Source organism: Montipora foliosa, chromosome 2 (assembly GCF_036669935.1).
Source record: "Montipora foliosa isolate CH-2021 chromosome 2, ASM3666993v2, whole genome shotgun sequence".
NCBI classification, from domain to species: domain Eukaryota; kingdom Metazoa; phylum Cnidaria; class Anthozoa; order Scleractinia; family Acroporidae; genus Montipora; species Montipora foliosa.
Genome location: NC_090870.1, coordinates 19866743 through 19892426, shown reverse-complemented (window position 1 = coordinate 19892426; position 25684 = coordinate 19866743). Strand labels below are relative to the sequence as shown.

Here is a 25684-nt window from a genome sequence, read left to right as displayed (position 1 = left end):
CTGGTTGATGGCCTATTAATTGAACATTCTTTGCAGTCTGAAGGGAAGGCAAGGGGGGTTTTCACTCGCTTTCTCGCTTGGCTAGACGAAAACAAATCACACATACAACTAGAGCTTGTATTCTTCCGTCTACGACCATACCACAGGCTAACAACCGGGTCCCGTACGATCCCCGCAGTCAAATCCTGTATGGCGAGAGTAGTACTTCGCTGGGTGACCGCTTGGGAATTCCTCGTGTTGTAGGCTTCTACTTTATTGATTGCTTTTAGTTTATGGTTGATTCATGAGTTGTTATTTTCTTGCTTGTCCACATTGCATGAGCACTGATTTTTCGCGCGCGACAAATGTTAAAGTTGTCGTCACAATGTAACTGGTTGATGGCCTATTAATTGAACATTCTTTGCAGTCTGAAGGGAAGGCAAGGGGGGTTTTCACTCGCTTTCTCGCTTGGCTAGACGAAAACAAATCACACATACAACTAGAGCTTGTATTCTTCCGTCTACGACCATACCACAGGCAAAAAACCGGGTCCCGTCCGATCCCCGCAGTCAAATCCTGTAGGGCGAGAGTAGTACTTCGCTGGGTGACCGCTTGGGAATTCCTCGCGTTGGTAGGCTTCTACTTTATTGATTGCTTTTAGTTTATGGTTGATTCATGAGTTGTTATTTTCTTGCTTGTCCACATTGCATGAGCACTGAATTTTTCGCGCGCGACAAATGTTAAAGTTGTCGTCACAATGTAACTGGTTGATGGCCTATTAATTGAACATTCTTTGCAGTCTGAAGGGAAGGCAAGGGGGTTTTCACTCGCTTTCCTCGCTTGGCTAGACGAAAACAAATCACACATACAACTAGAGCTTGTATTCTTCCGTCTACGACCATACCACAGGCAAAAAACCGGGTCCCGTCCGATCCCCGCAGTCAAATCCTGTAGGGCGAGAGTAGTACTTCGCTGGGTGACCGCTTGGGAATTCCTCGTGTTGTAGGCTTCTACTTTATTGATTGCTTTTAGTTTATGGTTGATTCATGAGTTGTTATTTTCTTGCTTGTCCACATTGCATGAGCACTGAATTTTTTCGCGCGCGACAATGTTAAAGTTGTCGTCACAATGTAACTGTTGATGGCCTATTAATTGAACATTCTTTGCAGTCTGAAGGGAAGGCAAGGGGGGTTTTCACTCGCTTTCTCGCTTGGCTAGACGAAAACAAATCACACATACAACTAGAGCTTGTATTCTTCCGTCTACGACCATACCACAGGCAAAAAACCGGGTCCCGTCCGATCCCCGCAGTCAAATCCTGTAGGGCGAGAGTAGTACTTCGCTGGGTGACCGCTTGGGAATTCCTCGTGTTGTAGGCTTCTACTTTATTGATTGCTTTTAGTTTATGGTTGATTCATGAGTTGTTATTTTCTTGCTTGTTCCACATTGCATGAGCACTGAATTTTCGCGCGCGACAAATGTTAAAGTTGTCGTCACAATGTAACTGGTTGATGGCCTATTAATTGAACATTCTTTGCAGTCTGAAGGGAAGGCAAGGGGGGTTTTCACTCGCTTTCTCGCTTGGCTAGACGAAAACAAATCACACATACAACTAGAGCTTGTATTCTTCCGTCTACGACCATACCACAGGCAAAAAACCGGGTCCCGTCCGATCCCCGCAGTCAATCCTGTAGGGCGAGAGTAGTGGTTCGCTGGGTGACCGCTTGGGAATTCCTCGTGTTGTAGGCTTCTACTTTATTGATTGCTTTTAGTTTATGGTTGATTCATGAGTTGTTTTTTTCTTGCTTGTCCACATTGCATGAGCACTGAATTTTCGCGCGCGACAAATGTTAAAGTTGTCGTCACAATGTAACTGGTTGATGGCCTATTAATTGAACATTCGTTGCAGTCTGAAGGGAAGGCAAGGGGGGTTTTCACTCGCTTTCTCGCTTGGCTAGACGAAAACAAATCACACATACAACTAGAGCTTGTATTCTTCCGTCTACGACCTACCACAGGCAAAAACCGGGTCCCGTCCGATCCCCGCAGTCAATCTTGTAGGGCGAGAGTAGTACTTCGCTGGGTGACCGCTTGGGAATTCCTCGTGTTGTAGGCTTCTACTTTATTGATTGCTTTTAGTTTATGGTTGATTCATGAGTTGTTATTTTCTTGCTTGTCCACATTGCATGAGCACTGAATTTTCGCGCGCGACAAATGTTAAAGTTGTCGTCACAATGTAACTGGTTGATGGCCTATTAATTGAACATTCTTTGCAGTCTGAAGGGAAGGCAAGGGGGTTTTCACTCGCTTTCTCGCTTGGCTAGACGAAAACAAATCACACATACAACTAGAGCTTGTATTCTTCCGTCTACGACCATACCACAGGCAAAAAACCGGGTCCCGTCCGATCCCCGCAGTCAAATCCTGTAGGGCGAGAGTAGTACTTCGCTGGGTGACCGCTTGGGAATTCCTCGTGTTGTAGGCTTCTACTTTATTGATTGCTTTTAGTTTATGGTTGATTCATGAGTTGTTATTTTCTTGCTTGTCCACATTGCATGAGCACTGAATTTTCGCGCGCGACAAATGTTAAAGTTGTCGTCACAATGTAACTGGTTGATGGCCTATTAATTGAACATTCTTTGCAGTCTGAAGGGAAGGCAAGGGGGGTTTTCACTCGCTTTCTCGCTTGGCTAGACGAAAACAAATCACACATACAACTAGAGCTTGTATTCTTCCGTCTACGACCATACCACAGGCAAAAAACCGGGTCCCGTCCGATCCCCGCAGTCAAATCCTGTAGGGCGAGAGTAGTACTTCGCTGGGTGACCGCTTGGGAATTCCTCGTGTTGTAGGCTTCTACTTTATTGATTGCTTTTAGTTTATGGTTGATTCATGAGTTGTTATTTTCTTGCTTGTCCACATTGCATGAGCACTGAATTTTCGCGCGCGACAAATGTTAAAGTTGTCGTCACAATGTAACTGGTTGATGGCCTATTAATTGAACATTCTTTGCAGTCTGAAGGGAAGGCAAAGGGGGTTTTCACTCGCTTTCTCGCTTGGCTAGACGAAAACAAATCACACATACAACTAGAGCTTGTATTCTTCCGTCTACGACCATACCACAGGCAAAAAACCGGGTCCCGTCCGATCCCCGCAGTCAAATCCTGTAGGGCGAGAGTAGTACTTCGCTGGGTGACCGCTTGGGAATTCCTCGTGTTGTAGGCTTCTACTTTATTGATTGCTTTTAGTTTATGGTTGATTCATGAGTTGTTATTTTCTTGCTTGTCCACATTGCATGAGCACTGAATTTTCGCGCGCGACAAATGTTAAAGTTGTCGTCACAATGTAACTGGTTGATGGCCTATTAATTGAACATTCTTTGCAGTCTGAAGGGAAGGCAAGGGGGGTTTTCACTCGCTTTCCTCGCTTGGCTAGACGAAAACAAATCACACATACAACTAGAGCTTGTATTCTTCCGTCTACGACCATACCACAGGCAAAAAACCGGGTCCCGTCCGATCCCCGCAGTCAAATCCTGTAGGGCGAGAGTAGTACTTCGCTGGGTGACCGCTTGGGAATTCCTCGTGTTGTAGGCTTCTACTTTATTGATTGCTTTTAGTTTATGGTTGATTCATGAGTTGTTATTTTCTTGCTTGTCCACATTGCATGAGCACTGAATTTTCGCGCGCGACAAATGTTAAAGTTGTCGTCACAATGTAACTGGTTGATGGCCTATTAATTGAACATTCTTTGCAGTCTGAAGGGAAGGCAAGGGGGGTTTTCACTCGCTTTCTCGCTTGGCTAGACGAAAACAAATCACACATACAACTAGAGCTTGTATTCTTCCGTCTACGACCATACCATAGGCGAAAAACCGGGTCCCGTCCGATCCCGCATTCAAATCCTGTAGGGCGAGAGTAGTACTTCGCTGGGTGACCGCTTGGGAATTCCTCGTGTTGTAGGCTTCTACTTTATTGATTGCTTTTAGTTTATGGTTGATTCATGAGTTGTTATTTTCTTGCTTGTCCACATTGCATGAGCACTGAATTTTCGCGCGCGACAAATGTTAAAGTTGTCGTCACAATGTAACTGGTTGATGGCCTATTAATTGAACATTCTTTGCAGTCTGAAGGGAAGGCAAGGGGGATTTTCACTCGCTTTCTCGCTTGGCTAGACGAAAACAAATCACACATACAACTAGAGCTTGTATTCTTCCGTCTACGACCATACCACAGGCAAAAAACCGGGTCCCGTCCGATCCCCGCAGTCAAATCCTGTAGGGCGAGAGTAGTACTTCGCTGGGTGACCGCTTGGGAATTCCTCGTGTTGTAGGCTTCTACTTTATTGATTGCTTTTAGTTTATGGTTGATTCATGAGTTGTTATTTTCTTGCTTGTCCACATTGCATGAGCACTGAATTTTCGCGCGCGACAAATGTTAAAGTTGTCGTCACAATGTAACTGGTTGATGGCCTATTAATTGAACATTCTTTGCAGTCTGAAGGGAAGGCAAGGGGGATTTTCACTCGCTTTCTCGCTTGGCTAGACGAAAACAAATCACACATACAACTAGAGCTTGTATTCTTCCGTCTACGACCATACCACAGGCAAAAACCGGGTCCCGTCCGATCCCCGCAGTCAAATCCTGTAGGGCGAGAGTAGTACTTCGCTGGGTGACCGCTTGGGAATTCCTCGTGTTGTAGGCTTCTACTTTATTGATTGCTTTTAGTTTATGGTTGATTCATGAGTTGTTATTTTCTTGCTTGTCCACATTGCATGAGCACTGAATTTTCGCGCGCGACAAATGTTAAAGTTGTCGTCACAATGTAACTGGTTGATGGCCTATTAATTGAACATTCTTTGCAGTCTGAAGGGAAGGCAAGGGGGATTTTCACTCGCTTTCTCGCTTGGCTAGACGAAAACAAATCACACATACAACTAGAGCTTGTATTCTTCCGTCTACGACCATACCACAGGCGAAAAACCGGGTCCCGTCCGATCCCCGCAGTCAAATCCTGTAGGGCGAGAGTAGTACTTCGCTGGGTGACCGCTTGGGAATTCCTCGTGTTGTAGGCTTCTACTTTATTGATTGCTTTTAGATGTGGTTGATTCATGAGTTGTTATTTTCTTGCTTGTCCACATTGCATGAGCACTGAATTTTCGCGCGCGACAAATGTTAAAGTTGTCGTCACAATGTAACTGGTTGATGGCCTATTAATTGAACATTCTTTGCAGTCTGAAGGGAAGGCAAGGGGGATTTTCACTCGCTTTCTCGCTTGGCTAGACGAAAACAAATCACACATACAACTAGAGCTTGTATTCTTCCGTCTACGACCATACCACAGGCAAAAAACCGGGTCCCGTCCGATCCCCGCAGTCAAATCCTGTAGGGCGAGAGTAGTACTTCGCTGGGTGACCGCTTGGGAATTCCTCGTGTTGTAGGCTTCTACTTTATTGATTGCTTTTAGTTTATGGTTGATTCATGAGTTGTTATTTTCTTGCTTGTCCACATTGCATGAGCACTGAATTTTCGCGCGCGACAAATGTTAAAGTTGTCGTCACAATGTAACTGGTTGATGGCCTATTAATTGAACATTCTTTGCAGTCTGAAGGGAAGGCAAGGGGGATTTCACTCGCTTTCTCGCTTGGCTAGACGAAAACAAATCACACATACAACTAGAGCTTGTATTCTTCCGTCTACGACCATACCACAGGCGAAAAACCGGGTCCCGTCCGATCCCCGCAGTCAAATCCTGTAGGGCGAGAGTAGTACTTCGCTGGGTGACCGCTTGGGAATTCCTCGTGTTGTAGGCTTCTACTTTATTGATTGCTTTTAGTTTATGGTTGATTCATGAGTTGTTATTTTCTTGCTTGTCCACATTGCATGAGCACTGAATTTTCGCGCGCGACAAATGTTAAAGTTGTCGTCACAATGTAACTGGTTGATGGCCTATTAATTGAACATTCTTTGCAGTCTGAAGGGAAGGCAAGGGGGATTTTCACTCGCTTTCTCGCTTGGCTAGACGAAAACAAATCACACATACAACTAGAGCTTGTATTCTTCCGTCTACGACCATACCACGGGCGAAAAACCGGGTCCCGTCCAATCCCCGCAGTCAAATCCTGTAGGGCGAGAGTAGTACTTCGCTGGGTGACCGCTTGGGAATTCCTCGTGTTGTAGGCTTCTACTTTATTGATTGCTTTTAGTTTATGGTTGATTCATGAGTTGTTATTTTCTTGCTTGTCCACATTGCATGAGCACTGAATTTTCGCGCGCGACAAATGTTAAAGTTGTCGTCACAATGTAACTGGTTGATGGCCTATTAATTGAACATTCTTTGCAGTCTGAAGGGAAGGCAAGGGAGATTTTCACTCGCTTTCTCGCTTGGCTAGACGAAAACAAATCACACATACAACTAGAGCTTGTATTCTTCCGTCTACGACCATACCACAGGCGAAAAACCGGGTCCCGTCCGATCCCCGCAGTCAAATCCTGTAGGGCGAGAGTAGTACTTCGCTGGGTGACCGCTTGGGAATTCCTCGTGTTGTAGGCTTCTACTTTATTGATTGCTTTTAGTTTATGGTTGATTCATGAGTTGTTATTTTCTTGCTTGTCCACATTGCATGAGCACTGAATTTTCGCGCGCGACAAATGTTAAAGTTGTCGTCACAATGTAACTGGTTGATGGCCTATTAATTGAACATTCTTTGCAGTCTGAAGGGAAGGCAAGGGGATTTTCACTCGCTTTCTCGCTTGGCTAGACGAAAACAAATCACACATACAACTAGAGCTTGTATTCTTCCGTCTACGACCATACCACAGGCGAAAAACCGGGTCCCGTCCGATCCCCGCAGTCAAATCCTGTAGGGCGAGAGTAGTACTTCGCTGGGTGACCGCTTGGGAATTCCTCGTGTTGTAGGCTTCTACTTTATTGATTGCTTTTAGTTTATGGTTGATTCATGAGTTGTTATTTTCTTGCTTGTCCACATTGCATGAGCACTGAATTTTCGCGCGCGACAAATGTTAAAGTTGTCGTCACAATGTAACTGGTTGATGGCCTATTAATTGAACATTCTTTGCAGTCTGAAGGGAAGGCAAGGGGGATTTTCACTCGCTTTCTCGCTTGGCTAGACGAAAACAAATCACACATACAACTAGAGCTTGTATTCTTCCGTCTACGACCATACCACAGGCGAAAAACCGGGTCCCGTCCGATCCCCGCAGTCAAATCCTGTAGGGCGAGAGTAGTACTTCGCTGGGTGACCGCTTGGGAATTCCTCGTGTTGTAGGCTTCTACTTTATTGATTGCTTTTAGTTTATGGTTGATTCATGAGTTGTTATTTTCTTGCTTGTCCACATTGCATGAGCACTGAATTTTCGCGCGCGACAAATGTTAAAGTTGTCGTCACAATGTAACTGGTTGATGTCATCTTAATTGAACATTCTTTGCAGTCTGAAGGGAAGGCAAGGGGGATTTTCACTCGCTTTCTCGCTTGGCTAGACGAAAACAAATCACACATACAACTAGAGCTTGTATTCTTCCGTCTACGACCATACCACAGGCGAAAAACCGGGTCCCGTCCGATCCCCGCAGTCAAATCCTGTAGGGCGAGAGTAGTACTTCGCTGGGTGACCGCTTGGGAATTCCTCGTGTTGTAGGCTTCTACTTTATTGATTGCTTTTAGTTTATGGTTGATTCATGAGTTGTTATTTTCTTGCTTGTCCACATTGCATGAGCACTGAATTTTCGCGCGCGACAAATGTTAAAGTTGTCGTCACAATGTAACTGGTTGATGGCCTATTAATTGAACATTCTTTGCAGTCTGAAGGGAAGGCAAGGGGGATTTTCACTCGCTTTCTCGCTTGGCTAGACTTATACAAATCACAATAACCACTAGAGCTTGTATTCTTCCGTCTACGACCATACCACAGGCGAAAAACCGGGTCCCGTCCGATCCCCGCAGTCAAATCCTGTAGGGCGAGAGTAGTACTTCGCTGGGTGACCGCTTGGGAATTCCTCGTGTTGTAGGCTTCTACTTTATTGATTGCTTTTAGTATAAGTAACATTCATGAGTTGTTATTTTCTTGCTTGTCCACATTGCATGAGCACTGAATTTTCGCGCGCGACAAATGTTAAAGTTGTCGTCACAATGTAACTGGTTGATGGCCTATTAATTGAACATTCTTTGCAGTCTGAAGGGAAGGCAAGGGGGATTTTCACTCGCTTTCTCGCTTGGCTAGACGAAAACAAATCACACATACAACTAGAGCTTGTATTCTTCCGTCTACGACCATACCACAGGCGAAAAACCGGGTCCCGTCCGATCCCCGCAGTCAAATCCTGTAGGGCGAGAGTAGTACTTCGCTGGGTGACCGCTTGGGAATTCCTCGTGTTGTAGGCTTCTACTTTATTGATTGCTTTTAGTTTATGGTTGATTCATGAGTTGTTATTTTCTTGCTTGTCCACATTGCATGAGCACTGAATTTTCGCGCGCGACAAATGTTAAAGTTGTCGTCACAATGTAACTGGTTGATGGCCTATTAATTGAACATTCTTTGCAGTCTGAAGGGAAGGCAAGGGGGATTTTCACTCGCTTTCTCGCTTGGCTAGACGAAAACAAATCACACATACAACTAGAGCTTGTATTCTTCCGTCTACGACCATACCACAGGCGAAAAACCGGGTCCCGTCCGATCCCCGCAGTCAAATCCTGTAGGGCGAGAGTAGTACTTCGCTGGGTGACCGCTTGGGAATTCCTCGTGTTGTAGGCTTCTACTTTATTGATTGCTTTTAGTTTATGGTTGATTCATGAGTTGTTATTTTCTTGCTTGTCCACATTGCATGAGCACTGAATTTTCGCGCGCGACAAATGTTAAAGTTGTCGTCACAATGTAACTGGTTGATGGCCTATTAATTGAACATTCTTTGCAGTCTGAAGGGAAGGCAAGGGGGATTTTCACTCGCTTTCTCGCTTGGCTAGACGAAAACAAATCACACATACAACTAGAGCTTGTATTCTTCCGTCTACGACCATACCACAGGCGAAAAACCGGGTCCCGTCCGATCCCCGCAGTCAAATCCTGTAGGGCGAGAGTAGTACTTCGCTGGGTGACCGCTTGGGAATTCCTCGTGTTGTAGGCTTCTACTTTATTGATTGCTTTTAGTTTATGGTTGATTCATGAGTTGTTATTTTCTTGCTTGTCCACATTGCATGAGCACTGAATTTTCGCGCGCGACAAATGTTAAAGTTGTCGTCACAATGTAACTGGTTGATGGCCTATTAATTGAACATTCTTTGCAGTCTGAAGGGAAGGCAAGGGGGATTTTCACTCGCTTTCTCGCTTGGCTAGACGAAAACAAATCACACATACAACTAGAGCTTGTATTCTTCCGTCTACGACCATACCACAGGCGAAAAACCGGGTCCCGTCCGATCCCCGCAGTCAAATCCTGTAGGGCGAGAGTAGTACTTCGCTGGGTGACCGCTTGGGAATTCCTCGTGTTGTAGGCTTCTACTTTATTGTTGTCTTTTAGTGTTCTGTTGATTCATGAGTTGTTATTTTCTTGCTTGTCCACATTGCATGAGCACTGAATTTTCGCGCGCGACAAATGTTAAAGTTGTCGTCACAATGTACCTGGTTGATGGCCTATTAATTGAACATTCTTTGCAGTCTGAAGGGAAGGCAAGGGGGATTTTCACTCGCTTTCTCGCTTGGCTAGACGAAAACAAATCACACATACAACTAGAGCTTGTATTCTTCCGTCTACGACCATACCACAGGCGAAAAACCGGGTCCCGTCCGATCCCCGCAGTCAAATCCTGTAGGGCGAGAGTAGTACTTCGCTGGGTGACCGCTTGGGAATTCCTCGTGTTGTAGGCTTCTACTTTATTGATTGCTTGTTGTTTATGGTTGTTTCATGAGTTGGTTTTTACGTGCTTGTCCACATTGCATGAGCACTGAATTTTCGCGCGCGACAAATGTTAAAGTTGTCGTCACAATGTAACTGGTTGATGGCCTATTAATTGAACATTCTTTGATCCTGCTTCACAATAATACATGTACAATTATTCAATCAATAATTAGGCAGGGAGATAAACTTATTATAATTAAATCGTAAAAAATGATTTCTTGTATTATTTTAAAACCCCACAGTACTGTACATGTACATGAAGGTTAATTTATACCATATGTCAGTCTGTCAAACTCACATCTGCAGGGCGCGACGAAAGTGCTGTCCGATAGCCCGGGGCTAGTAGAATGACTTGTCGGGCTAGCGTTTTCTTATCGTCGCTTGCCCATCCGGCAAGCACCGTTGGTTCCCCTTTTCTGATGATAAATTGAGCTTTTATACCAAAAAGTGTGTAGCAGAAAGCTCCTGAGAGAAAATGATAATGTTATGAGGCCAAATTATCGTAGCGTGACAACGTTTTGCACCGCGTCCGTAAATAACGTCATGACTTTTTCTGCTTACAAAAGCGACCGAAATATATTTTATAAACAATTTAATTTCGGGCTACCTCCTCAGACCTTCGGGCTAGTAACTACAAGTAACAGCTTGCCCGAAGGGCAACCTCATCTTTTCATTTTCGTCTCACCCTGATCTGATCTCATAATTGTATTGTACAACAAAATTAGCTTGAACAAAGGGCGTGTTTGTGTTGTATAATGCCTTGAACCTTGGATGTTTACGAAATTGAAGACCTGTGACAAAGTGACAAAGGTTTTTAAGCCTTTTTTCAACTAGGTAAATCGTCTTAAAAATGGCGTATTTATGCAGGAATTCGTAAGAAACTTATTGATTTATGTTTTATGTTATGAATGTTGTGCATTCTTACATTTGTAAATTAGGGGTGGCGAATGGTAAATGCGAGACTTTGCGAGACGGCGAGACCAGCGTTTTTCTTTGCGAGCCCGAGACATTTTTGCGAGACCCAGAGTTTTTGATGAACCATTCGCCCCCCCTTAAATTAAGAATTATGCGATTTTTTGTGAATTGTACGATCCGATGCGATTTGAGGTCAATTGTGCGAAATTGCACCATCACGTGATATCAGAGGCCTGTTAAACACTAGTTGTGGAAAAACAATTGTGCTGGGAATGTGGCATCTGTTTGCGTTAATTTTCTTCTTGTCCCAGTATTACAGCTGTAAAGCAGCAACGTGTTACAATGTACAGTTACAGTAGTTGCCCTATTTCTGCAAAACTATTTTTGCAAAACTGTAATATCTTACCTCAAAACAGCACTAACAAGCTTACAGCTGTACAGTACTTTATCCACAACGATTGTAGCTTCCTCTGCCGGTACAAAAGTAGGGTGTGAAGTTTCACTGCCTCTACTTCTACACTGTACATCTACATGTACATCTACATGTACTGAGCTTGAAGCTCTTTGGTTAATCTTTGCAATTGGGGAAAGACTACAGTGTACATCAAATTTGTTGCCCTTAAATTCCGGACAGGTTGCCATAATTATTTCCAGACGGGTCAGTATACAATGTGGACTGCAGACCTGGACTGCGAACCGGGTTTAAAACACAGACTGAGTATGAAACACGGAGTACGGACTGGGTATAAAACGCGGACCAGGTACATGTACGTGTATAAAACACGGACTGCGGACTAGGTATGAAACAAAGACTGAGTATCAAAAAAACCTGCTACACATGGCATTTACATGAAACGATCTATAATGGTACACCTTTGGTTAATGGAATAGACGATATGTACAGGATTTCTAACTGTGTGAACTTTATTATGACTCATCCAGTAATGTACATGTACGTGTATTGGATTGAGTAGCATAGAAGGTACATGCACTAGTTGAATTGTGCTGTTTCGTAGAAGATACGATTTTCAACTGTAATGCCACCATCCCAATTGATGTCACGTAGGAACACAATAAATGGTATTGTGTTACATAATACATGCCATGTGTAACTTTCGGAGCATCAGATTTGCAGTGGAAAATACTTTGCTTGCTTTAGTATTTACAAAGTAGTATGGAGTCTTCTGCTAGCGATGATAAGTCTGACACTTGAAAATCGATGCCACTGTAACTATGTCAATAATAATTTATTAATATCCTTTCGTGTTTGGTACGATGTGCTTTGCACTTCGCGTGCAAACTTCTGAAATGTTTCAGAGCTTATACAATATCTAACGATTGTTTAGAACTTTAAATGAATGAAGGGGGTAGAGTCTAAAGAAACTGTGATTGTTTCTTTAGTTCCTGCTTTTCTACGTTGAAAATATTCCCTATAGGATTCAAATCTGGACTGGCAAATATTTTGCAATCAATCAGACAACAAGTTGCAAAAATAGTAGAGAAACCTTGGGGAGTTATTAATTTACCTATGATCTCTCACACCTGCATCCCCCTCCTCCCCTTATCAGTGTTGCTAGCAAGACAAAAAAATGTTAAAAACTTAAACAGTCCACATTGAAAGGGGGAGGAGGGGAGGGGAAGTGGGAAAGCTTTAGGGTGGGTATTGGAAGCTACAATGTAGAAAAGGTGTTTTTTAACTGGAGTGTCTCAACAATAATTTTGCAACTTGTTGTAATATCAGGTCTGCTTTCACCAGCCAAAGCTAAATTTGCACTAGCCAGTCTTGTCAGTTGCAGTTTCATTCATTTGCATAAACTATCACGAAAAAAATTCCACATTTGCAAACACAACTTGCACTTTTAGTAAAATTATATCCTCACATCCATCCTTGCAACAGTGGCGTAAATATGCTGCAGTGTACATCTTCCCGTATTTTTCTCATGAAGGCAAAGTTTTTGTGACCTCGAGGCCAATTCTCACAGAACCATTGCCAATACTTTGCAACTCACAAATGCACTGGAGTGTGGAAAACACGGAATAAAGTAAAGTAAGAAATAAACCGTACATAAAACTAAACTGCTCATTTGGAAGTCTGTGGAAAGGCTGTTCCTTTGATTAGAGCTATAATGCGATTGGAATTTTGTGCGCATGAAGCACAAAGGCAGCGGAATGGGGGAAAATAATATGTTAAATCAGATACATGTATAAAGGGAATTCGAAAGGACAGACTTGCCCTCTTATAAGATTTTCTTTTTAATAGTTTCAAACAGCAATCCGTGCGTTTTATGCTTGAATGGTTTTCAATTAATATTCAGCGGCCACAGTGCTCGCGAGCAAATTATTTCTCTTTATGTGAGATTCACCATTCGTAGTAAACGAGATACATGTAAGTCGCTCCACATTATCTCTTCCTTTTTTTAAAATTTGAAATAAATTAGAATTATTTTGATTCAATTTTTAAACAAGTTGGTGACCTCTTTCGATATACAGGTAAAAACGTCGCAAACAGTCGCAAACAGTTTGGGTTGGCTCGATCGCAAACACTGTCACTTTTTGTGTTTGCACTGTCCTTCTCATTTTTTTTCTCCAAAGGGTGGTAGAGATTTTCTCCTATCAAGAGATTATTCGATCAGCCCCAAGTAAGTTTCAGGTTTGGCATGGCCTTCCTACAGTGTATAATTACGCCTTCCGGGGAGAGCAAGACCCTCTACTTTTTGTAATGAACACTTACCCGCTGCTCCCTCTCTCCCTCTCCCTTTTTCACGAGGAGTGTGCTACATGTACACCTTCAACCGGGGTATCCAGTGCAGCAAAGACCCATGCCCATTCGTTCACTGCTGTAATACCTGTAATGGAAAGCACTCTTTCCCCCACCCTACCACCACCACGACTTCTTTTCAAAAAGTAGAGGCCAAAAAAGTGATAAAAATTGACAAACCACTAGTTTCTTGCAGTCCCAAAAGGCCCAAACTCCTTTCATTGTTAAATACCAACCCTACCAGAAAATTGTTTTTCCTTACCCTTTTGGAGCCTCGTCCAATGACTTCAGGGTGGGCTGTAAGGGCCCCCTTTATCTCAAGATACACCCCTAACCTTCCCTCTGTGAACCGTCAACCTCAAATCATAGAGGCCAACCTCCTCGACGAGGTCTAGCTTGGTCTCATTGCTGGGCCCTTCCAACACCCCCCCCCCCCCCTCCCCCTTTGAAAACTTTCAGATTCACCCCCGTGGTTCTGTTCCAAAGAGCAACAGTTGAAAATGGCATACTGTTTTTTCACCTACATGTATCCTATACTAAGGAGTCCTCCGAAAGCTTACACTGTAAAAGCCTTTATAACCATTGAATACTTTACCCATACATACACTGTACATGTACGTACCAATGCCGTTTTCTCGGCTCTCGAACACAGTCCGGGCTGTTCCGTGCCTAAAACAGACATCCAGTCTGCCTTCAGAATAATCCCCAGTCACCCCTGATGAGCCTTCTTGCTCGTAAGCAGAGACTTTACTTTTTTTTTTACCCCTGAGGGAGCTCCTGGGAATGGCCTGGAAAGACCACTACTACACTGTACTGACGAAGCCCTTCCTGTTGGCCTACAGAGAGTCCCCTTCATTGTTAATCAGCTTTCCGTATCCCTTGAGTGGTTTGTTAAGCATTATTTAAAAATCCCTTCCATCATCCGCATTCAGGGGTTTTCAATAAATTTTGAAAACTTTAAAAAAATTTGAAATCAAGGAGCCCGGATGAGGCGTCTCCGGCTGTTCATGACACAGTTCAAGGTTCCAGTTCTCCTGCAAAGAAATTCCCCATTTTGGATACTGTAGAAATATACAAGTATCTCATCCAAGAACCTCTTTGCCAAGACAAATAATTGATTGTGACATAATTATTTGCTTTCCCTGTATAAATATCCGTGCATTTCCTTGGTTGGGGGAACAGGGAATTCATATTGAATGGTCCCTAAGATATAAACTAAAAGATAGTTCTTCCAAGCACATTCATGACTCCTTTAGCTTTTGTGGATATACTGACTGCAATAAGACTGACTGACTGCAATAAGACATTTGGAGGTGGATATTCTACCCTTGAGTTACAATGTACATTGTAAGGTGGAATTTGAGTTACTGTACACTTGTAATTCTGTAGTTTGCATTCCTTTTCCTTTTTTACAATCAAATTGTACAGTGTAGCTTTCAAACCTTTTAACTTGATAAATGGCACATTTCCTTTCTAGTTTCACAAGTGTTGTATAATTATGCATTATAACCACTAATATTGCTTTCAGTTAACTGTATGTACACCTGTACATGTACTTGACTGTGGTTGACCTGGGAAACAATACCAGACATCTTCATGAGTCCCTTGCTTTGGAAATGCAGCAGATAATTATGAACAATAAAATTATTATTCCACAAGCGTGTGTTGGATGTGAGATGGTACATTTGTAAGTAGCCAATGAGGCACTACGCTCCTCATTGACTATAACAAGGCATTCGGTATATGACCAGACTTGATAACCGAGATTGTGTGAGTCAATCTGAAAGCTGGAAAAGCAATATCTGAGGTCAAAAATTTTAGATTGCTAGTTAGTATAATTACGTACTAGGTGACTAATAAAAATTCTCTGCACTGATTGGTTACACTTGAGGTGATTATAAGTGGTTTTTACAGATGACCAAATTAATAATTGTTTTAAAGAAAATGCATACATGTGTATTTTTAAAATAATGACCTATTTAATTATATTAAAACAGAGATGAACTAATATTAATTTTGTTAAATATTGGGGAGGGTGATTTCTTGTCAGCCATAATACCATGGTTATTACCAGCAGTCCATAACACAGTAGGTAATGGGCCATTTGTACTATAAATTCCGAGACAGAATTTTGATATACAGCATTTTTGCAGGGTAACACTCGAGATGTAGTGGCTATTAAATGCATTCAAAAAAGTTCTTTGAGCAAGACAGCTACAGAGAATCTACTCACTGAGATTGAATTGCTTAAGAAATTGGATCATGAGCATATTGTCAAATTGAAAGACTTCGAAGTAAGTGTTATTAAAGTAGATTACATGTATCTTTTATCATATTGATTCCATGGTTTGGTATCTTTACTCAATTTGGCAACTGCTTTTATTTTTATGAGAGTTGAGAAACCTCAACAATTCTATACTTGCTTTTTACACAGTGGAATGATGAATATATTTTCCTAATCATGGAGTACTGCAGTGGAGGGGATTTATCAAGGTTTATTCGCAGCAGAAGAGTGCTGCCTGAAGAAACTGCTAGATGGTTTTTGCGACAATTGGGTATGTTCCTGGTAATCTAATCTGATTCATAGCTGCATGGGTGTTAAAGCTGGACATGTTCTTTTAAATGTTTATTGCTTGTTACAATGTACGTTACAAACTACTTGATTCATAGCCTTAAACTGTTAGAATATTTGCCATTCATGTATAATGAATAAAGAGCTTACAGATCTTAAGTTAAATACCGTATTTACCCGCGTATAGGCCGCACCCCAAACTCTCAATGGTTTTCATGGGAAAAAAATGTGAGGTCAAGTACCGGGATAAATAAAGCGAAGTTTGAAATCAACAATAGCTACCGTAATTTCTGGGCGATTACCTGAGGGTAATGTGTTAATTAAATATCAGCATTAATATTATTATTGTTATTGATATTATTATTATTATTATTATTGTTTTTATTAATACTACTACTACTACTACTACTACTACTAATAATAATAATAATAATAATAATAAAAATATTATTATTATTATTAAGATCTTAAGTAAAATACCGTATTTACCCGCGTATAGGCCGCACCCCAAACTCTCAATGGTTTTCATGGGAAAAAAATGTGAGGTCAAGTACGGGGATAAATAAAGCGAAGTTTGAAATCAACAATAGCCACCGTAATTTCTGGGCGATTACCTGCGGGTAATGTGTTAATTAAATGTCAGCATTAATATTATTATTGTTATTGATATTATTATTATTATTATTATTGTTTTTATTAATAATACTACTACTACTAATAAGAATAATAATAATAATAATACCGGTAATAATAATAATAATAATAATAATAATATTATTATTATTATTATTATTACAGCTTATTCCAAAACAAACAATCTAGACAGAATCTGTGTGTCATGTTAAAGTGGGTGACTGCTCCTACACCTGTAGTTGCTGTTTCAGCTTCTGCAAGGAAGTACATGTACTTAAGAATTCAAAGGAAGAACTGAGGTGTCCACTACCTACTCAATGAGAAGGTTGTTTTCATGTCACTGGTATCCTGAGTCCCTTGGTGTTTCTACCATTGGTTGTGATGATGCAGGCATGCATGGTGGGTTAAACTTCCTCAGCTGGTGGATGTGTTACTAGGAATTATTATTATTACTTCATTAAATAGCAGATGACTTAGGATAACCAGCAGAGATGTATCCAGGTTTTCAAATTTGGGGGTCCTCTGGACCCCTTTTTGAAAAATGTGAGGGTCCATTGCAAAATTTTGGGGGGCCCAGCTAATTAATATTCAAGAATTAATATTCAAGAATTAATATTCAATCTATTGTCTCTTAATTGCTGTTGCAGTACCCTTTCAGATTTCTAAATTGCACAAAAATAAAGTATTATCCCTCCCCTCGAATATGTACTTAGAATAAAATGATCAATGTCTTTGAAACTGTTATGCCCGTTGATTCATCGATCAAAATGTAGGGCTGTCAAAGCTCCATCGATCACATCTGAAAATGCCTCCAGGAATCCGTACGCTGTAGGAACTGTTAACTCCAGGTGATAAATGATCTAGATCTCCACAGCTAAAAAAACACAGATCTGAATCTCAGTGTTCCATAACAAAAAAAGAGCATCATTTATTTTAAACACTTGAGGTGTAATTTAGGATGAAAAGAGTAAACAAATATAGGCGATCGATACACAGTTCATCGTCGGCCTCTGCGGCCGTGACTTCGTCATGGCCAATGTTAAGAATCAAGTGACTGAATACATTCAAGTTTCATGTTCAGCACTTTATTTTTAACACTAACTCCGAAAACGTTGCATAATTTGCAAAACAAACAACTATAAAGCGTATATTCCGGCGATGTTGGTATTGCATTGAATTATCATTTATATTGTAAATACAATTTCATACACATGGTACATATATTGGAAGATACTGTAATATAAATTGGTTCTTAATATGCCCGGGGGAGGTGGGGGAAGGGATGTTGAAGCATTAATTTGACTGGTACATCAACTCCTCAAGCTGGACATAATCATTGACAAAATGAAATCATTGGACTACATGTACATTATACAAAAATCCGAAAATAACAGCTTACCTTGAAATTTAAGGAATTCGATCATTTCTGAGTTGTGAGAAATGTGAATGTTCAATTTCCTTGTGAAATATGCTGATCGCATGTTTTTCCTTGCGTTTGTAATTTTCATAAACATTCGATTTTTTTTCTGCATCCAGTTGGACCCTTTTTTCCATATTCTGTGCATCCAAAAATAAAATGAGTGTGTCCCATGACACAATGACGCACTCTGGATGTACATCTCTGAACCAGTGACATATAATCAACCTTCTCATCTCATAGTATTTGTGGGATGTTTCATGTAACTTACATGATGAAAGATATTTCAGATTGTTGACACAAAGAATAAAATTAGAATGGTAGACTGGAGAGCGTGTGATTAAAAGATATTCCTTGAGTTTAATCTGATTCATCTACCCGTAGTTCAGCCTGCACTGAATTCTACAACTGACGTAAAGATGAAAACAACGTTCGTCACAGAAAATGAATTTGAGAGATTTGGATATTGGAGGAATTTGACCATTTGATGTCAATATACTGTAAGTGATCCAAGTAGTGTGGGCACTGAGTCGAAGTGATGGCTTCATACTTTTCACTTGTACGTGAACGGAAAAGGTTTGATTGTTATTCCCCATAAGGATGATAGCAAAGTGCAACTCTAGGCGAGCACTGCTTCTTCATTGCGCCAGACCAGATGCACCTGATATGTTTTTATCTTTTGCCTGGAATGTCAGAAACAACTCGACCCCCAGACACCTAGCCCCACCTTTCAGAAAATTAATGGCAAAGGGAAAAAAACATCGATTTTCATCTATTTTGATAATAACTAAAAAAAATCTTTTTAAAAAAATGTTGACTAATTCTCAAAATTTTAACCCTTATCGTACAGCTAGTTTTTGAGAAAAGGCCTTTGAAAATTTAATGTCTAGTTTCCAGGCCCCCCTCCAGGAACTGGGTCTCTATATTTAGCATTTTCCCGTGATGTGCAATAACAAATAAATTATTAAATTTTGTTGGGTAAAATTACATGACAAACTCTTTTTTTGGTCTGTACCCTTTTCAGTCTGAAGCTCTTGTAGCTTGGGAACGTTGGTTCCAACCACAATCTAATCTCTGATCAAGAAATCCTTACAAAGCACTCCAAAAGCGCACTATTGGGCCCTTCATCTTCTTCCTGGGTTGTCATTCTGAAGGTATATCGTTCATACGTGTAGGTGGTGTTCTTCTGTGGAATGCAATACGTTTCTAGCACTGTTAGAATGTGACAGCGACCAATGAACCATTCATAACAATAATTATTAGTGAACTTTTTCGCGTGAAAGGTCACAGTTTTTGTTAGGGAAAAAATTTCAATCCAAAGGAAGCGAAATAAACAACTCAAGTAAATTGTTGTGGATTTCTGAAGTCAGTGGAGGCATTCGCAACTAATACAATGGTTGTTTAGATTGGCCTAGGATAAAGAATAACCGAAATAACCAGTTTCTACATTCTACGTCTCTGCGGTTTCATTTGTAACTGCATCATTTTCGATGTGGTTACACCTTCTCTTTACATGACACCGATCGAGACTGTTGCCAAAACCGCGTCAATTTGAAACCGCTGCCAAAAGTGGAGCGTTTTGAAAATGATCTGGTTTCATTTATCGTGTAAACAGTGAAACCACGTCGATTTGAATATTGTTACTATTTTGGCGCGAAATTGGCATTGTTCAATTTGAAATAGTGAATTTAGCACGTAGTGCAGCGCTCGCTTATACCATCACAACTTGGATTTTCTGGCAAACAGCATTGATTTTGACATGGTTTCGAAGTCATGAAACCGTGTCGTTAAGAAACCGTGTTCATGTAAATGATGCCTAAGAGATGCTTTGCAGGAAGAGCAACCAGTACCAGTTGATAGATACAGCTTTCTTGCTCCATGTTGTCTGCCATGCTGATCCAGTGTTCTTCCTCATCTTTAATGATTTAACTTTGTTTGGTTTGAGGACAGAGATTGTTGGGCACATGCAAAGTATGTCAGCCTATAATTATGAAGGCACTGCTTTACTACACAAGTACAGAGCTCGAAATTAGCGGTTGTCCGGTCAATCCAGATGATCAGAAAGTTTACCAAGCGACCAGTTTTGGTCAAATGAAAAGCCTGTTTGCTGAAGAAAAAACAGTGGACAACCCAGCCAAAACAAAACAAAATGGATTACATTAGCAACACTGCACTCACTAACCCTAACACTGCTGGTTTTTTGTCGCCAATTTCCAATAGTACATGTACATGTAGTGTGAAGTTAACAATGGAGAAATGGTAAACGTTATGTTTTGAATTTCTGTGGCTTTCACAAAAAATTGTCGGGTAGGACTAAAAATACAAGAGGCACATGCAGGCAATGGATTTTTAAAATAATGTGAAGACTTACGGTGATTCCCTTGTTTTGCACCGCGCATCTCACACTGTGCATAGCATTGCGACTTCGGAGATGGCGGCCTTTCACCCCGGCCATCTGAAGAGAGGCAATAAAGGCTGCTTTTGCTGTTCAAGAGCTTTTAAAAGCAATCATGATAACTCTTGTCGGTTAAGGTGTTGTTTTGGAACTCACCCCAGTCCTTTCGTGGAAAATGATCATTTTGAAGCCGAAATTGCCCCTTTGCCATGCATTATATAGTGTTGCAAAGAAACGAGCATAGTGACCCCCCATTTTTAATGGTATATTTACTCGTAATGCATAGCTACATGGAAAACATATTTTAAGGAGAAAAAAAGTTGGATAGTAGAAGTTGTAGTATTTACATATAAATGACATGAAACTGCATTCGGAGCCCGACACTGAGTGCAAGGTGCTGACTGTGGCGGTCCAATTTGCTTACGTTTGTTTGCAAGATTGAGCAATTTCAAATCACGTTACTTAAAGATTATAGACCAGACAAACAAGTACATGTAAGTAAGTGTGAAAATAATCTGGATAGTGCGTCATTTTCAAGGGAATCACCTTAATTAAACCTAGACTTCTACAAAAATCCACGGGCGCCTACTTAGAACTATGGAGGCTCCAATGCCATGTGATTACTTCTCATCATGACATGTATATAATCGTAAGGGGTTTGCTAATGTGCAACCAAGCATTTATCAGGCCAACCAAATTTACAGGCTTAGTTGCCTGGGGTTTGAAACAGGGACAATCTTTTTTTCAATTGTGAGCACTGTTTACAAGGTTCATTGTTGAAGCAGAAGTCTGTCATTTTTCAGTGAAAAATTAATAAGGAAATGAAGCTAATTAAATTAGCATTGAACTACTTGTTCAGGCAAATCCCTGATCAGTCAGTCACTTTGTTCTGGGCACTGTCATGCTAAATTTGATGTTTTTAGGTCGAAACTCAATTACAATTAATCTAAAGTAATAGCTCCGCCCACCGCGATTAGCCTTTGCTATTTGTGGGCGGAGACAGACTGTACCTTTTTGTATCTGTTTTGATTAAATAAATTGAATTGAATAAATTGATAAACCGCTGTTTAGCTCACACGCACAACATTCCTGACAACCCCCTGAGAAGATATGAAGTGTATTTTTGCCACAAAGAGCTATTCGTATTTAATTTTTGGTGACGTTTTTACTTTGTTTGTCGTCGCCAAACTTGAAAAAACTGGCCATTTTTTTCAAGTTTCAGTCCATTTCCATCCTCTCCATCCTTGGCCGCAAACAACAAAGAATAGCTTCAGTGCACTTCAATTGACTATTATTATTGTTAACAAAACTACAGCAATATGTTTGGTCTTCGTTGATGCAAAGATGTCTTTTAGTGTTTTTACCCCTTTAACCCTTTAAGCCCCGAGGGGTTCCCCATTGACGAGTAAAATCGTCTGGCGTTAGACAGAGTAAAATCTATAAGTGCCATTTGGCACTATCGGGGCTGAAAGGGTTAAGGAAAGTGAAAAAGATTAGTGAATTACATAAACAAATGGATTTGAGTTAAGTTTTGTTGCTTTGTTATAATTGCATTTTTTTTTTTCAGCTCTGGCCCTTCACTTTTTGCATGCAAATGAGATTGCTCATATGGATCTTAAACCACAGAATTTATTGCTATCAGCAAAGCAAAATCCTGTTCTAAAGCTTGCAGGTAATCTTTTATTTACTTGCTTTCAGTATCAGAATTTTGGTGCAACTCTGACCTCCCCAAACATCCTTCCAATCAGACTCTATCCTTAAGATATCCATTTCAAGACAATGGATTAGTCTTATTAACACACAGGGCAAAACTGTGGTCTTTCCATACAATGTACATGTACACTGTAGCTGGGAGAATCCTCATAAAAGCTACATGTATATGTATGATCACAATCAGAGTACAGAGAAGGGAAGTGATGATAAAAAGGCTGCAGAAAAAACGTTAATAGTAATTATAATAGTTATTGTTGATCATAAACATTATTTAATTAATGCTTGTACGTGTAAATGATGATATTCACTGTCTGGTAAACTTGTACACTGTACATGTCCATCACTTTTTTTTGTGCTGAAACTCTTTTATTATAATTATAATAATTTCATTTTAATTTTATTATTATTATTATCGTTATTGTCATTATTATCATTATTATTATTAGTATTATTATTATTACTGTATTATTATTATTATTATTATGGCAGTATACAAGCTTATAAACATACAATACATACAAGCTTCTGGAGGCCCTGACCAATAAACCTTGACTGGGCGGTGAACCCTAGCCAATCAATTCATAGATTAAAAATATACATAGATGTACAGGTAATAATGCTAAAATTACTAATTCTAACCTATTTGTATAAACAATTAAAAACTATATGAAAATATATATCTTTACATATAAGTAATAAATATACATGTACATGTATATGGTTTAAAAAAACATAAATGCCCTCTTTTGATTGGGTTACTTCAACATCTTAAACGAGTGTGCAATATTCAGCGTACGTGTACTAGTGATGACTGACTTTGTAGAGTTTTTTCTCCAACTAGTTGCTTTGGTGCCTTACTAACTTCTCTCGAGTGGCCTCCGAGAACATCCATAATGATGTTGTACTGTGCCACATGATGCTCTGGGTATCTCTGCTGCAGTTCCCAACGCAGTTGCCTTGTACTTAGATGTCTTCTCAGCAGCCTTTTCTTCTCTATTCTCAACCCAGTGGCAGCTCATCTCTATCAGTGGCACTGTCTTGCTCTGCTTGTCCACAATGGTTGCATCGACTCTGTTTGCCTTCACATGCATGCTGTGTGCATAAAGAGGAATGTCCTGGCAGTAAGCAACTGCCCTCTTATTCTTATACATTGGCTTTGGTTTGGCTTTTAAGTATGAAGGCCCCATTGACGAAAAAAGGTCCAGCAATCTGATCACTTCAAAGAACAGAATCTTATCAGCATTGTTGTGCAGCGACAAGTATTTTGACGGAGTGAAAAGGCCACCCCCAGGTAGAATGTGTGAAACGCTCTCTGTAGCTTGCCACACACGCGATGTAACATTCATCTCCGCTCAAGGCAGTCCCAGTCTAGAATACTTTGATGATAGTAGCTGCTGGTACAATTCTTGTACATGTAAGCCAACGACATTGAGTTGGTTCCATCTTCCAAAGGTGGAGCCAGGAGAAGTAGGCCTTCTGATTTAGGTTCGCGTCTTCCCATCTTTCCCTCATCCTCTTATCCTGCCATCTTTCTCCCTTCACAGTTGCTCTTGGTTCCTTCTGCTGAGCACTAGATAGACAATCCTTCACTTTCTTCCCGTCTACCTCTTTGCCATCCTTGCTGATACACTTGGGTTCCTGGTAAACCAGCTGGAGTTGGACACCTAACTCTTCAGCATATTTTCTTGCATCCTTGATCATTGATTGTCGCCCTGTCCTCACAGACTTCTCTTCAAACATTCTTACTGCTGACATTGATGGGTCAGGATTATTATAGTTTCATAGCAGCCTTGATCTTGATGTTATTATTATTATTATTATTATTATTATTATTATTATTATTTTGTTTCTCCTAAACTTTCAGTAGTTCAAATTTTACAAAGAATATGCGGAATTTATTTAATTCAAAGCAATGTTCTTGACTTAAGATGGACAGTATCTCTAATGTGTGGAAAGTCAGTTGAATGAATAGACTGCTTTCACAATCCTGCAGTTTTGTGAGATTACCCATTTCTGGCATTGTCTAATTAGATTGTTTTTGTCCTATTTTATCCAAGTCAAGCTGTTTATTATAACCTGCTAGGAAATTAAGTACAATGTTCACTTGCTCACTTCCTCGTTGGTCAATCTGCATTAACTGATGCTTTAATTCATGACTTTCGAGTTCTTTGTTGATGATAGATGTAGTCAGCTTGTACATTGTATTAAGACAAGTAAGGCATGTTGGATGACATGCAAAAACACATAAAAAATTATAGGTTTACCAGTATTGAAATTCTCTAAGAAAGATAGCTGGGAAGCTTGGTGTCCTCAAGGATGTGGAAAACAATTTTTTTTCCTCTGTCAATGTTGATAAAAGGAGAAAAAATAACAAACACAATGATGATGTCTAATTGGTCACACCCAGGTTAATCAAAAATCCAAACTACAGTTTGTATAAATGTGTGACATGTACAAGCACATACACTGTATTGCATGTACATTGTATTATTTGCCTCAATACCATACAATCCATGAGGCTCTTTTCATTGTAACTGATGGTCTTACAGCTGTACAGCGCAGGCTATAGTGGCTGGTGGTCAGATCTTCTTTGAGAAGTGCTTTTCATGACTGATCAGTCCTATGTTTTTCATTTGACATTCAAAGTGTCAACCAGTGCAGAAGATTTGCATCTTTGTCTAGCTTCTCGCCATGTTGAATATGGACACCTTCATAATTACGCTTTGGCTTCCTCAAAGCATATGAGATGCCCTGAAATCACTTGAAAAAAGTAGTCCATTCCTCACTGTCTTCTCACTGTTGATTGGGCAGAACAAAACAGTGATGTCTACAAGTTTCCTCTTCGCTTACAGTGTACCACAATGTAAAAATCTTGCCTTTTCATTGGTAGGCTCAGCAGTAGAAACAACCCTTCAATCCAGCTGGGGGTTTACTTAACTTTTTCAAAGTATTATTATGGCATGCGTGATAGCTAAGATTATAAACAGCTTTTCATATTCATGAGACATTATGATCATTATACTGTACATAATAGTACCTCTTACTAGCCAAGCTGGAGGTCAGTACTCAAATCCCTTATCCCACAAGGATGAAATGAATGACTTGTCTTGGCTGGAGCAAGTACTGGAGAGATGAAGCCAGTGGGATCAAAATAATGTTGACAAAGCTGCAGAACTCAGGACTTTTCGCTTGGTAAACTTCACATGAGGAGGAACCACAACAGCCTTTTTTGGGAATTGCAGTGTGTCGTCCTTAGGGTTCCATATCATGCTCAACAGACCTGCCTGATCCTTCTGAGAATCAATTCCCATCTTCAATGATGGCGTTCAATGCTGGAGAATTTGTGACCCACTGGTGGAAATTCATATCCGCATCATTCATATTAAAGCT

At 40.6% G+C, this 25684-nt stretch overlaps 1 protein-coding gene, 22 non-coding genes and 5 pseudogenes across 24 annotated transcripts in view; all 28 read left to right on the top strand.

Moving 5' to 3' along the window:
* The first annotated feature begins 127 nt into the window (after positions 1–127).
* LOC137993938 (5S ribosomal RNA) lies at positions 128–246 on the top strand (annotated as a pseudogene).
* A 251-nt stretch (positions 247–497) lies between these two features.
* On the top strand, positions 498–617 carry LOC137993934 (5S ribosomal RNA; annotated as a pseudogene).
* Positions 618–869: 252 nt separating this feature from the next.
* LOC137993795 (5S ribosomal RNA) lies at positions 870–988 on the top strand. The gene has a single exon (XR_011121945.1). It is a non-coding gene; the product is annotated as a 5S ribosomal RNA (ribosomal RNA).
* A 251-nt stretch (positions 989–1239) lies between these two features.
* LOC137993783 (5S ribosomal RNA) lies at positions 1240–1358 on the top strand. Its single transcript, XR_011121934.1, has one exon. It is a non-coding gene; the product is annotated as a 5S ribosomal RNA (ribosomal RNA).
* Positions 1359–1610: 252 nt separating this feature from the next.
* Positions 1611–1728, top strand: LOC137993944 (5S ribosomal RNA; annotated as a pseudogene).
* Positions 1729–1979: 251 nt separating this feature from the next.
* LOC137993950 (5S ribosomal RNA) lies at positions 1980–2095 on the top strand (annotated as a pseudogene).
* Positions 2096–2345: 250 nt separating this feature from the next.
* Positions 2346–2464, top strand: LOC137993772 (5S ribosomal RNA). Its single transcript, XR_011121923.1, has one exon. It is a non-coding gene; the product is annotated as a 5S ribosomal RNA (ribosomal RNA).
* A 251-nt stretch (positions 2465–2715) lies between these two features.
* LOC137994003 (5S ribosomal RNA) lies at positions 2716–2834 on the top strand. The gene has a single exon (XR_011122114.1). It is a non-coding gene; the product is annotated as a 5S ribosomal RNA (ribosomal RNA).
* Positions 2835–3085: 251 nt separating this feature from the next.
* On the top strand, positions 3086–3204 carry LOC137993992 (5S ribosomal RNA). The gene has a single exon (XR_011122103.1). It is a non-coding gene; the product is annotated as a 5S ribosomal RNA (ribosomal RNA).
* Positions 3205–3456: 252 nt separating this feature from the next.
* Positions 3457–3575, top strand: LOC137993979 (5S ribosomal RNA). Its single transcript, XR_011122091.1, has one exon. It is a non-coding gene; the product is annotated as a 5S ribosomal RNA (ribosomal RNA).
* Positions 3576–3826: 251 nt separating this feature from the next.
* Positions 3827–3944, top strand: LOC137993927 (5S ribosomal RNA; annotated as a pseudogene).
* A 251-nt stretch (positions 3945–4195) lies between these two features.
* On the top strand, positions 4196–4314 carry LOC137993884 (5S ribosomal RNA). Its single transcript, XR_011122028.1, has one exon. It is a non-coding gene; the product is annotated as a 5S ribosomal RNA (ribosomal RNA).
* A 251-nt stretch (positions 4315–4565) lies between these two features.
* Positions 4566–4683, top strand: LOC137993906 (5S ribosomal RNA). The gene has a single exon (XR_011122050.1). It is a non-coding gene; the product is annotated as a 5S ribosomal RNA (ribosomal RNA).
* A 251-nt stretch (positions 4684–4934) lies between these two features.
* On the top strand, positions 4935–5053 carry LOC137993886 (5S ribosomal RNA). Its single transcript, XR_011122030.1, has one exon. It is a non-coding gene; the product is annotated as a 5S ribosomal RNA (ribosomal RNA).
* Positions 5054–5303: 250 nt separating this feature from the next.
* Positions 5304–5422, top strand: LOC137993765 (5S ribosomal RNA). Its single transcript, XR_011121917.1, has one exon. It is a non-coding gene; the product is annotated as a 5S ribosomal RNA (ribosomal RNA).
* A 250-nt stretch (positions 5423–5672) lies between these two features.
* LOC137993885 (5S ribosomal RNA) lies at positions 5673–5791 on the top strand. The gene has a single exon (XR_011122029.1). It is a non-coding gene; the product is annotated as a 5S ribosomal RNA (ribosomal RNA).
* Positions 5792–6042: 251 nt separating this feature from the next.
* On the top strand, positions 6043–6161 carry LOC137993921 (5S ribosomal RNA). The gene has a single exon (XR_011122064.1). It is a non-coding gene; the product is annotated as a 5S ribosomal RNA (ribosomal RNA).
* A 251-nt stretch (positions 6162–6412) lies between these two features.
* On the top strand, positions 6413–6531 carry LOC137993883 (5S ribosomal RNA). Its single transcript, XR_011122027.1, has one exon. It is a non-coding gene; the product is annotated as a 5S ribosomal RNA (ribosomal RNA).
* Positions 6532–6781: 250 nt separating this feature from the next.
* On the top strand, positions 6782–6900 carry LOC137993881 (5S ribosomal RNA). The gene has a single exon (XR_011122026.1). It is a non-coding gene; the product is annotated as a 5S ribosomal RNA (ribosomal RNA).
* Positions 6901–7151: 251 nt separating this feature from the next.
* LOC137993880 (5S ribosomal RNA) lies at positions 7152–7270 on the top strand. Its single transcript, XR_011122025.1, has one exon. It is a non-coding gene; the product is annotated as a 5S ribosomal RNA (ribosomal RNA).
* Positions 7271–7521: 251 nt separating this feature from the next.
* LOC137993879 (5S ribosomal RNA) lies at positions 7522–7640 on the top strand. The gene has a single exon (XR_011122024.1). It is a non-coding gene; the product is annotated as a 5S ribosomal RNA (ribosomal RNA).
* Positions 7641–7891: 251 nt separating this feature from the next.
* On the top strand, positions 7892–8010 carry LOC137993878 (5S ribosomal RNA). The gene has a single exon (XR_011122023.1). It is a non-coding gene; the product is annotated as a 5S ribosomal RNA (ribosomal RNA).
* A 251-nt stretch (positions 8011–8261) lies between these two features.
* LOC137993876 (5S ribosomal RNA) lies at positions 8262–8380 on the top strand. The gene has a single exon (XR_011122021.1). It is a non-coding gene; the product is annotated as a 5S ribosomal RNA (ribosomal RNA).
* Positions 8381–8631: 251 nt separating this feature from the next.
* LOC137993875 (5S ribosomal RNA) lies at positions 8632–8750 on the top strand. Its single transcript, XR_011122020.1, has one exon. It is a non-coding gene; the product is annotated as a 5S ribosomal RNA (ribosomal RNA).
* Positions 8751–9001: 251 nt separating this feature from the next.
* LOC137993874 (5S ribosomal RNA) lies at positions 9002–9120 on the top strand. The gene has a single exon (XR_011122019.1). It is a non-coding gene; the product is annotated as a 5S ribosomal RNA (ribosomal RNA).
* Positions 9121–9371: 251 nt separating this feature from the next.
* LOC137993873 (5S ribosomal RNA) lies at positions 9372–9490 on the top strand. The gene has a single exon (XR_011122018.1). It is a non-coding gene; the product is annotated as a 5S ribosomal RNA (ribosomal RNA).
* Positions 9491–9741: 251 nt separating this feature from the next.
* LOC137993872 (5S ribosomal RNA) lies at positions 9742–9860 on the top strand. The gene has a single exon (XR_011122017.1). It is a non-coding gene; the product is annotated as a 5S ribosomal RNA (ribosomal RNA).
* Positions 9861–11586: 1726 nt separating this feature from the next.
* Positions 11587–25684, top strand: part of LOC137992633 (serine/threonine-protein kinase ULK3-like) — a 65036-nt gene continuing 50938 nt past the window's right edge. The window contains exons 1-4 of one of the 2 annotated variants that reach the window (XR_011121725.1): positions 11587–11604; positions 15718–15858; positions 15999–16119; positions 22149–22253. Coding sequence is in view for 1 of the 2 variants with exons in the window: in XM_068838080.1 (XP_068694181.1) it covers positions 16026–16119; positions 22149–22253 (199 nt within the window). In the remaining variant the exon portion in view is untranslated. Of the gene's footprint in view, positions 11605–15717; positions 15859–15998; positions 16120–22148; positions 22254–25684 lie in introns of those variants that run through there. The other variant, XM_068838080.1, reaches the window with a different exon arrangement.